We start from the raw sequence: 12,228 nt of genomic DNA, 5'->3' as shown, positions 1-12,228 counted from the left end.
CATCCAATGTATATAGCTGTGGTGCTTACAGTCTCTCATCCCGAGAAAATTAATGCAAACTAATGTGCATTAAAATTACGGTTTCCCGCTATCTCAAAAGCAACAGTCTCAGTTTACGCTAAGCTCCTCCATCCGCAACAATCGAACGTATGCTGGGATTTGTGTACTGGGTGAAAGTCCTTATCCGCTCAAACTTAAAAAGCGTGAAGCTCAATTGTGACTCCCATCACAATTGTATTTGGACAGAAGCCTAAAAATAGGTACATTTTTTTATTTTTGCACTTTTTATAAGCCCAGTTAGGCACAAATTGAGGAAAGTCCAGAAAGAAAAAGAATTGTTTTACGCAGCTGCCAGGACTCGCTAGGGGTTTTTTTTTTTCTCACGCCCCGCCCCCCTGGCCGAGGGCCACTTCCGTTCGGGTAAGATGTCGGCCGCCATCGCTGCCCTCGCGTCATACGGGGGCTCAGATTCCGAGTCCGACTCGGGGTCCGATGCTGAAGGAAGGCCCGGCCTTTCCGCCCAGGTCGCCGGGGCCGACGCTGTGCTTCACTTGGCGGGGCCGCCGCCCTCTGCGCAACAGGCTCTGCTGCCGGTAGTGGACTCGGCCCCAGCGGTGTCGGTGAAGGTAAGAGCTGGCCGGCGTCGCCGCGTAAAAGAGCGTAGCGGTTCGGCTACGAATCTGGCGGACTCAAGTAGTAAACAACGTTTTCCTGTCTTTGATGGGAGACTTGGCATTCCCAGCCCCCCTACCCGTTGCTTTGCTTGTGCCCCGGGGAAACGACGCTGGGGGTGTTTTCCTCGCTCGCGTGCATGGCTTCCTCCAGAAAGCCGTGAGTGTAAATTTTATAGCGGCGCAACAGTGGAGAGTCCGTAGGGAAAGCTTATTCCATCTTTTGAGAGTCTATTGGTCGTGATAAAGGATTGTGGGAAAGGGGTGGTGATCGGCCTTGCACGCTCGGAAGATATGTGGATGTTTAAAAACATTGTCGGTTTAGCTTCAGCAATCGGTGGGAAGGGAGGGGGAGAGTAAATTTAACTTTACAGACCAGCATTGATCTTCACGATCCTATTCCTTTCACGTCTTTGTATCTGAGGCATTGCATTGCAAATGAAATTAAACCGTTATTTTGGGGTTATGGAACAAGATCTCTGCTACGCAAAACGTTTTTGTTTCTTCTTCTGTATTCTCCAAAGCGGCAACTTCTCTCTTATCACGTGATATTATTTGGGTGATAACTAGTACCGAAGGCCTTTGGAAAAACTCCTTTATAGAGTCAGCCTAACTTACTTTGTACAGATCAGTTATGAAGACATTGACAAAAGAGTGTGCGTGCTAAGTATTAAACAGATAAAATAACTTTTTGCCTAAGTTGTGTTACTGGCACATGAAGCTCTCCACATAATCTTTATACCAGTAAAACATTTGCCTGTTTGATTTTTTTTTTATAACATTCAATTGGGCAAAATGGTGCATAAGAGAGAAAAAGGTTTTGAACCAATGTACCTCAAATAGTACATCCAGAAAAAATCTACTTCTGCTTCATTGACTATGCTAAAGCCTTTGACTGTGTGGATCACAACAAATTGTGGCAAGTTCTTAAAGAGATGGGAGTACCAGACCATCTTATTTGTCTCTTGAGAAACCTATATGCGGGTCAAGAAGCAACAGTGAGAACTGGACACGGAACCACTGATTGGTTCAAAATTGGGAAAGGAATCCGGCAAGGCTGTATACTGTCGCCCTGCCTATTTAACGTACATACAGAGCACATCATGAGAAAGGCAGGGCTAGATGAATCAAAAGTTGGAATTAAGATTGCTGGGAGAAATATCAACAACCTAAGATATGCAGATGATACCACTTTAATGTCAGAAAGTGAAGAGGAACTAAAGAGCTTCTTGATGCAGATGAAGAAGGAGAGTGCAAAAGTTGGCTTGAAACTCAACATTAAGAAAACCAAAATCATGTCATCCGGCCCTCTCAATTCCTGGCAAATAGATGGGGAAGAAATGGAGGTAGTGACAGATTTTATTTTCCTGGGCTCCAAGATCACCTTAGATGGGGACCGCAGCCAAGAAATTAAAAGACGCTTGCTCCTGGGGATGAAAGCTATGGCAAATCTAGACAGCATACTAAAAAGCAGAGACATCACTCTGCCAACAAAAGTGCATATAGTCAAGGCCATGGTTTTCCCAGTTGCAATGTATGGATATGAAATTTGGACCATAAGAAAGGCTGAGTGACAAAGAATTGAAGCCTTTGAACTATGGTGCTGGAGAAGACTCCTGAGAGTCCCTTGGACTGCAAGGCGTTCAAACCAGTCAGTCCTAGAAGAGATCAACCCCGACTGCTCTTTAGAAGGCCAGATCCTGAAGTTGAAACTCAAATACTTTGGCCATCTAATGAGAAGGAAGGACTCACTAGAGAAGGGCCTAATGCTGGGAAAGATTGAGGGCAATAGAAGAAGGGGACGACAGAGAATGAGGTGGCTGGATGGAGTCACTGAAGCAGTAGGCGTGAACTTAAATGGACTCCAGAAGATGGTAGAGGACAGGAAGACCTGGAGGAACATTGTCCATGAGGTCACGATGGGTCGGACACAACTTCGCAATTAACAACAACAACAACCTCAAATAGGGCTAATCTAAAGAATGCATCCAAATTCTAGGTCCCCTGGCTCCTGTGAGATTGGAATTTGGCAAAGTTGTGGCTGCTTCAGTGCTCCCCTATTATTGTAGTCAGCTTTCGTCACCTGATCATCATTTCTAACCCTCCATGACAGTTTCCTACAAGGAAACTGGAAAGAAGTTAGAAGTCACTCCCACTTCCACCGCTTTTTTGCCTAACCTTGGCCATATAGTTTCTCGGTTGGTAAGGAAATATCTTTGAAACAACCCAGATTGTCACAGACTGTCTGCTGGTCATGAATTTAAGACAACCATCTTCTGTCCTCATATTTATCCATGCATTTTCTGTTTACCTGCTTTGCTTTGGAAGATGGGTAGATCTGTTTTTACACTGCAGGTATGGGTTGATTGAGCTGTCAGTGAATATCCTATTTGCAACTCAATTTTCAGGTCTTTATCAGAATATTGCATGGACCAGTCTCAGAATTTTCTTTTTTCTTAAATTTGGAAGTGATGACTGCGATTCATCTTACTTAGATTTAGTCCTTGGGGAAGTTGAAATATACCAGTTAGCATCTGATACTAATATTAGTTGGCATCTGTTGGCATTAATTTGCATCATTAATAACGATGTATTATATGTTAAACAGCAAAGGTGAATTACTAAAATGTAGTATAGGACATTGTTATTTATGTAGCGATATTGCTTGAAAATCCATTTGTAAAGGTTATAAATAGCCATAAGTGGTTCTTGCTGTCCAGAGTTGATTCTGGGGATGACGTATAAAGTCTATAAATAAATTTTAAAAAAAAAACAAATATGGCTTCACTAATAGATTTCTTTTTTTAAAAAAAGTTTCTAGTAGTTCAGATATACTATTAGAAATTAACACATGGCTTGTATTAGTACTATAACTTGCTCTTTTCTGAATTTGATGTGTGGCTGAGTCATCTTATGATAAAGTAAACTAAAGGTCGATGTAGTGATGCATGAATCCAGTGGAGTTTTTAAACTATGAAATATAGTTTAGTATGCTATGTAAGACAGCCAGCTGTAGCTAATTTGGTAGTATATTAAAGTAAAATAGTGTTTAATATAGAAGGTTATTGGAAGCCAGTACAGCAACCAGTATTGTCGTTCCTGTAAAACAACTGCATATTTCACATTTTTATTAGCTACAACTTTTCAGTTGTCTTTTAGGTTAGTTCCATATAAAGTGCATTTTAGTAATCTAAAATTATGTTCTGCTGATTTCCCTTTTAATGTAGCTAGGTTGTACACCTGCTTACTGACTGTGAAGAAAAGTTTTTACTAACTGAACAGATTCAACTAAATGTCATCATATTCTAGAAAGTAATGCTCTACAATATTAGTGTAATAGAGAAATGGAAGCTGAAAATAAGTTGAATATGTCAGTCAAACAGCAATCCAAAACATAGCTCAAAATCATCCAATAAATACTTTCAGGAAAGAAAAAGAAATGACTTTGGAATGGACTTCATAATCTCCAGATTTTAATATTAATTTTAAAACTGAGGAGAGATCTCAAAGATACATACATATATGGAGTCCTAAAAATATTTCTGAGCCAGAAGAGTTGTACCAAAAAGAACAGTCTAAATTCAAGAATAGAAAAATTCTTAGCTAACTACGGGAAATATCTGTAAGTTATTTCTGCCAAAGGAAAGATAAGAGTGCTAACTGAAAAGATATTTGAACTTCTGCAACTGTCATATCCACTGTTTTTTAAATTTGAATCTGTAAACAACTGCACAAAAATAATGTACATTCCAATTTGCAAAAAAATATCTTGCTTTACTATGTATCATGTAAAAGTGCCAGCTTTTATTCACAAGTGTGTAAATGCTTATATATGATGTACATATTCTCTATATATAATTCTTAACATGCTATATGTTCATTATGTTCATTTGCTAATCCCAGATTAGATGATGTTTTATGCAAAGGAGCTTACTGAATTGCTGATAAGTTCTGTCCTTTATAATCCATTTATTAAAGAACCAAAAGAGGACACTCATTTGAACTCCAAACTTTTTTCTTTTAAATGCACAAGGAGTAAATTAAGGAATATAGTTTTCATTACCATGAATCATCCCCTACATTAATTGTTTTTACATACAGATGCTTTTCTACTTTTGCTGTTTTAACACTAGACAAGGTTTTTATTGAAAAAGATATTTGTCAAGACTTTTATATAATATTTTTCAACCAGACCTAATTTCGAATGCTTCTTGTTTCAAACTTAATTTTAAAGAAATAATGCAATATATAATCCTCATTCTTAAAAAGTAACGTTTTTCTCTATATTAACAGAATCTACACAAAAAATACCTACATCCTAAGTATCTGGAGTACTTGTCTTAATGGACAGTGCTGAGTTTTATAAGCAGATGCAGCTAGTGCAATATAGTTATTATAGAATATTAGACAAATTGGAACTCTGGTTTATTCTGAGTAGAACAAGCCTGGTTAAAACGTGGTTGTCTTGGGTTTCTTTCTCTGGTTTATTCCAAGAGTAGGAAAATAGAATCTTTAATTTGCATGCCTCATTAAACAAATGAAGGATGGAGTCATTTAGCATGACTTCAGAACCAGTTGCAAGTTTGTTTACTATAGCTGGATAATACAATGTATTATTAAAGCTGTTTTCTCCAACATTCTATATGAAGATAATAAAACAGACATTTCTGAACATCATGACTATTTGAAGCAGAATTAATTATCTCTTTGTACATTTGGCATTGTAGCCAGAATTAAAACACTACATCTTATTATAATTTCCTATTATGTTCATGGTGACAGTAACATCAATTACCTGATTAAATTCTTAAGGAACATCATAGTAATTTGCAAGCTGTGTTCTAGGGGATGCTAGAATTATTCAAGAGCTTTTATGTGGACATCAGTTTGCCACTTTCAAAACTTTGTATATGTTTCTTTCTAAGCCCTTTTGAAAATGATTCCAATTTCAGAACCTCTTTGTCATGCAGTATGCAGAACCTCTGTTGCTCCATGGTACTGCTTCGCACGTGGGAATAGTCATTCATTTCTGTGGATTATGAGGAAGAAGGTGCTGGTAGGGATAAAAATGGAAATGCAGCTTAAAGACTGTGTCTAAGGGCATCTTTAGCTTCTGCTTTTGTAGCACAGGCACATGACAAGCTGCTGGCTTTTCCAAGGTAGTTCAGGATAAAATAAAGGTGTTGGCTACTTTCAGAAGTCAAAATCGCATGAGTTAAGCTCTTGTGCCAATTTAATATCATATCCTAGCTATGTTTATAATTCATGTTCCCCAAACCAGGGAGTACCAACCAGTGTTATGCAGGTGGATTGCCCTAATACAATGGGACTTCACTTTGCTTTCTTAACTTTAGCTTTCTGCAATACTACAGCGATTTGGAAATGTGCAGAGTGGGGGGGGGGATAGATAGTCTATTGTTATTGGCCATCCCACCAGCAATAAGCACTTGCTCCAATAGATGCTTCATGCTGACAATTTGCAAAGACATTAAATAAAGAAGATGATAGTTGTCGAGGGCAGGTTTTCAATCTAATTGCAGAAGGTAGCTTTTTTTTTCAATGGCAGCCCTTTGGCCTTAATGGAATTTTGGTTCAGCGGGTGTTAGAAGTTATCACTCAAGGAAAGAAACTAAAGTATCTCCATTCATTAATGGAAACATTTACAATGCACTTTGGCAACCAGTGGTTTAAAACCACAAGGTTGTGTAATGTTGATCCTCAAGAAAATTTTAACACCCACAAAAATAATGCAGTAGCTAAATAAGCTGCCTCAGGTGGTTGTGGAATTTATTTTCTGTGATCCCTTTAAAGGGAAATTATTTTCCGTAAACATTGATATAAAGAGATTGTTTTGTCTATATGCTGACTCAGGAATTCTGGGAGTTGAAGTCCATGTGTCATAAAAAAGCCGAGGTTGCCTACCCCTGGTCTATAATTTTAATAATTCAAGTCAAGTTACAGAATTATTCAAGTACAAGAAACTGTATGTAAATAAATTCTTTTTATTGTATTGTTATCTTGAAAGTAAATACTCCGTTTAGGGGGTGAGGAAAAAGGGTCAAGTAGGCCTTCAGATAGATTAGCTTTGAAGAATTTGTTTAAAACTTTTGCAAAATAAAAAATGATTTCAAATTACCTAGTATTTTATAATAAAGGAATGGGGACAGGAAATCTATATCCGAATTGAACAGTGGATTGGTGATAGATTTCTGTTAACATAATTAGTGTTTAGGTTTGTTTGTTTGGTTTTTTTTGTTTTTGTTTTTTTGACAAAAAGATAGTTTCTTGCTCATACGCTTAAGGCATGACAAGATTTTTTTTTTGAATAATGTACTTAAGTTTTGTTTATAAAATAATTTTCTATGGCTTTTTTTCTTTGTGTGTTTTCTTTTTACATATATATGTAGAAATACATACTCATTTCGGTATTGCCTTTTGGGAAAAACAATGTTATGTAAAGTACAGAAAAGGAGGAAATAGTAATAGTTCAAAGAAATCCAATCTAAGGCAAAAAGAGAAGAGAAGCTTAAATCTATTTTAGACCAAATCTTTTTCATAACATTCTATATTTGTGACTATACATAAGCTACTTATGTATTTTATTTTTTGAATTTGTTGCCTCATGTATCGGAGAATCTCATCAAAGTCCATCTAGACCAGTGGTGGTGAACCTATGGCACGCGTGCCAGAGGTGGCACTCAGAGCCCTCTCTGTGGGCACACGTGCCATGTCCCAGAGATGGCAACCGTCCCTCTTCAACCAGCTGCCTGCTAACTTGCCGAGGTCCCATGTGGCTGGATGCATCCCAGCACGGCTGGTTTCCCCCCCTGCCCCATCTGTCCCTCCTGGCTCGCATGCTCTCCTTTTCCCGGGCACGACCCACTGTATCGCCTCCTCAGCTGTCGGCTGGCCATCCAGCTCAGAGGCGGCTTCTCTGAACTGCTGGCAGTGTGCTGCGAAGTCCTAGAGTGCGCTGGTCGAGGGGCCGGCAGGCTGTGGCTGCTGACAGACCCTGTCGGCCCCCATGCGCTTGCTGGCCTCTGTGTGCGGGGGTCGATGGTGTCAGGCAGCCGCCGCCCTGGCCCCTGCCTCGCCTTGCCCTGCGACAATGGCACCTCCACCCTGTCTTGCCTCGCCTCGCCTCACCCCACAGGACGAGCCTCCTGCCTACCGCCCCACCTGCCAGAGACCCCCTGGATCTCTCCCAACCCTGCCCGGTCCCCACAGGCATCCCTCCCCACGAGCAACATCGAGGTGACTACACCCACCATGGCCACACCCACCCAGTCTGCCATGACCACCATAGCCACGCCCACCCAATGGACCACGCCCACCTGGCACCCGGCGATAAATAAATGGGTTTTGGGTTGCAGTTTGGGCACTCGGTCTCTAAAAGGTTCGCCATCACTGATCTAGACATAACTTCTTTCTTGCAACCTACATTTTTTCTTCATATATTAATTTTGCAGTTTGATCCTGTTTAATAGTCTCTAAATTACTAAACCACGTCAACATTAGTTCTACTCAGACTGAGTTGTTATGGGTATTTGGGCCATCTAGATTTGGGGATGTGTTCCATCTCTGGTCTTGGATAGATGGTTGCACTTCTCCATTCAAGAGTTGTGCATAATGTGGGAGTCTTCCTGGACTTACATTTCCTACTTGAACCATTGGCATCTGTGGCCAGGAAGACATTTTCACAGCTTTATCGGCTTTGTCAGTTGCTCTTTTTCCTGTTTGGGAGGCCCTTTAAATAGTCATTTACACTCTGGCTACCATATGGCTGGACTACTACAACACACTGCACATAGGGCTGCCCCTTAAAGAGCTCTCCAAAGCTTCAACTAGTATAAAATACTAATCAGACAGTGATTAGCATACCTCACTATGCTCATGTAATGCTTTTGCTTTATGAGTTGGAATGGTTGCCAGTTTGCTTCTCTGTGTGATTCAAGCTGCTGGTTGTTACCTATAAAGGCCTTCATGGAATAAGGCCTGGTTACTTGAGGGATTGCCTATACCCAATAGTATCTGTCCACTTCATTAAATCTAAATGTTTTTGCTTGTTAATCACACAGAGTCATTAGAAGGGAGTAAATAAAACATCCACCCTTTGTACCAGTTATTCATGCACAGGTACAGATTAGGTGAAACCCAGCTCAATAGCAGTAACTGTGAGAGGAATCTTGGAGTCCTAGTGGACAATCACTTAAATATGAGCCAGCAGTGTGTGGCCGCAGCCAAAAAAGCCAACACAATCCTAGGTTGCACTAACAGGGATAAAAACAAAACCACATGAAGTATTAGTACTGCTTTATAAACCCTTAGTAAGACCATACTTAGAATATTGCATCCAGTTTTTGTCACCATATTATAAAAAAGATGTAGAGACTCTGGAAAGAGTGTGGAAGAGCAATAAAGATGATTAGGGGGCTGGAGGCTAAAACATAGGAAGAACAGTTTCAGGAATTGGGTTTGTCTAGTCTAGTGAAAAAGACTAAGGGTGGCATGATGGTAGTGTTCCCATATTTAAGAGGCTGCCACAAAGAAGAGAGGGTCAACCTATTTTCCAAAGCTCCAGACGGCAAGACAAACGATGAAAACTAATCAAGGAGAGAAGCACTAGAACTAAGAAGAAATTTCCTAATAGTGAGAACAATTAATCAGATGAACAGCTTGCCTTCGGAAGTTGTGCTCCATCACTGGACTCTGGACAGTCACTTATCTGGAATGTTATAGGGCAGCGGTTCTCAACCTGTGGGTCAGGACCCCTTTGGGAGTCGAACGACCCTTTCACAGGGGTCACCTAAGACCATCAGAAAACACATATTTCCGATGGTCTTAGGAACCTGTCTCGCTTTCAACTAAATAGGGGGAAAGGGAGAGAGAAAGAAAGGAGACATAGGGAGAGAAAGAGAGAGAGAGAGAGAAAGGGAGTGAGAAAGAGGGAGAGAAATAGAGGGAGGGAGAGGGAGGGAGAGAAAAAGGGAGAAAGGGACAGAGAAAGAAAGGGAGAGGGAGAGAGAAAGGGAGAGAGAAATGGAGAGAGAAAGAGGGAGAGAGAAATGGGGGTAGAGGGAGAGAAAGGAGAGGGAGAAAGGGAGACGGAGAGAAAGAGAGGGAGAGAAAGGGAGAGGGAGGGAGAGAGAAATAGGGAGAAAGAGGGAGAGGGAGGGAGAAAGGGAGAGAAAAAGAGGGAGAGAGAAAGAAAGAGAAATGGGGAGAGAGGGAGAGAGAAAGAGGAGAGAGAGAAAGAAAAAGGGAGGGAGGGAGAGAGAAAGAAAGGGAGAGAAAAATAGGGAGAGGGAGAGAGAGAAAGAGGGAGACAGAGAGACAAAATTTCATTTATTTGTAATTAGAAATAAATATTTCACAATATATAATTACATATAATGCTTTAATTATGTTCAATTTGTAACAGTGAAAATACATCCTGCATATCAGATATTTACATTATGATTCATAACAGTAGCAAAATTACAGTTATGAAGTAGCAATGAAAATAATTTTATGGTTGGGGGTCACCACAACATGAGGAACTGTATTAAAGGCCGCGGCATTAGGAAGGTTGAGAACCACTGTTATAGGGTCTCCTGCTTGAGCAGGGGGGTTGGATTAGAAAACCTCCAAGGTCCCTTCCAACTCTGTTATTCTGTAAATATTTGATAAATATTCAATCCACATTCATTCAGAATTCATTTACTCTTGACTTTTGGATTTATGATTTTAGCATGCATATTTCTAAAATAACCAATTACCACTGCATGTACTTTACTATTTTAAATATCCAACTCTCATTTCTATAAAGCAGACTGAGAAAAAGCATGTTTGTAGAAACATGTTGCTTAATGACCATTTGTTCAGCGACCATTTGAAGTTTTGATGACTCTGAACTAATGATAGTTACAACTAGTACAGTTATGGCCATTGCAGCACCTCTGCAGTCATATGATCAAAATACCAGTGCTTGGCAGCCCACCCACATTTATGACTGCAGCATGTGCTTCACATCCCTACACCCCACCTCTCTCCCCCCATCTCTGCCCTTTTGGCCACCCTGCACTCTCTCTGTCCCCAGCTGGCCTTTGCTGTCTTCTTCCTCTCATTGCTGACAACACACAACCAGCTAAGGCAACTGCATGAAAGCTTTGCAAGGGTCTCACATAGCATCATGAGTACCTGGCAAAGGTCCAGGCTTTGACCGGGTGGGGCCTCATCACAGCAGGAGGAAAAAGACAATAAAGGTCAGCAGGGGGTGGCCACAGCAAAGTGCAGGGCAGCCCAAAGGACAGAGATGGGGGGACATAGGAGAGTTGACATGAGATTTCCCCCCCAAAAAAAAACAGCACGTCCTTGCTTAACAACTGCAATGGGGACTACCAAATCTGTCTCTAAAAAGTGCAGTCATGTGATGTTTCGCCTAATGACTGCTTCACTTAGCAATGGAAATTTTAATCCCAGTTATGGTTTTTTAAGTGAGGATCACCTGTACCTCCAATTTTACTTCTTTTGACATTGATTCTTCACAACAGAGCCTCATATTACCCTACTACATTTTATTAGCATTTGCACCTCTTAATATATTTCTATCCATTTTCCCATCTTTTCTCAAGTTTAAGCTACTTGCTTTAATTTTTCATCTATCTATCTATCTATCTATCTATCTATCTATCTATCTATCTATCTATCTATCCATCTATCCATCCATCCATCCATCCATCCATCCATCCATCTATCTCAATTTTCTTGTCCAGTAAGAAGCCAAGTAGAGGAGACATAGAATGTCTATGAAAAATAATTCTCTAAGTAGATATTCCACTGCTGGGAAAAGGATAGGACTTATAACTTGCTTTTGTTAATTAAATACAGTGAAAGATAATTTTTATCCTTACCCTGCTTCCTAAAATCAACTACGTTGAATGGGATGAATTGTTTTACAATATTGTGATCTGTCTCTGTAGCTGCATTGATGAACAGACGGACTTCATTATAGAATAACCTGGTGAGCTGGATAAACCTTATGAACTAATAGCAATAGCACTTAGACTTATATACTACTTCCCTGTGCTTTACAGCCCTCTCTAAGCGATTTACAGAGTCAGCATATTGCCCCTCACAATCTGGGTCCTCATTTTACCGACATTGGAAGGATGGAAGCTGAATCAACCCTGAGCTAGTGAGAATCGAACTGCCAAACTGCAGGCAGCTGGCAGTCAGCAAAAGTAGCCTGCAGTACTGCAGGCTAACCACTGCACCACCATGGCTCATAATGAATAATTAGCCATTCCATTCTGATACATATAAAAGATAGACTTATCACCGGTTCAATTATTTTCAAACAGTAAGTCTAGATGCAGAAGTTACCGTATTTATCGGCGTATAACACGCACAGGCGTATAACACGCACCTTCATTTTAAGAGGGAAATTTCAAGAAAAAAAAAGCGCCGGCTCGAGAGCGAAAGCAAAAGGGGAGGGGGAGTGGGGCTTCGTTCACACGCGGATCCCCATGCTCGTATTTATTTACCGTATTATGCCCCGGCTGGCGGCGGCGGCAGC

General features: G+C 40.5%; 1 protein-coding gene across 1 annotated transcript in view; it reads left to right on the top strand.

The window, feature by feature from the left end:
• Positions 1–410: 410 nt before the first annotated feature.
• The window catches only part of LOC107297817 (pre-mRNA-processing factor 17), a gene marked incomplete at its 3' end in the record, with an annotated part of 27,603 nt that continues 15,785 nt past the window's right edge, over positions 411–12,228 (top strand). The window contains exon 1 of the mRNA XM_015827179.1: positions 411–626. Within this exon, the coding sequence (XP_015682665.1) occupies positions 426–626 (201 nt within the window). The remainder of the gene's footprint in view (positions 627–12,228) is intronic.

The sequence above is a fragment of the Protobothrops mucrosquamatus genome, unplaced genomic scaffold, assembly GCF_001527695.2.
Source record: "Protobothrops mucrosquamatus isolate PMUCROS unplaced genomic scaffold, P.Mucros_1.0 scaffold3543, whole genome shotgun sequence".
NCBI classification, from domain to species: domain Eukaryota; kingdom Metazoa; phylum Chordata; class Lepidosauria; order Squamata; family Viperidae; genus Protobothrops; species Protobothrops mucrosquamatus.
Note: the sequence above shows the minus strand (reverse complement) of the source record. Positions and strands in the feature narration are given on the sequence as shown.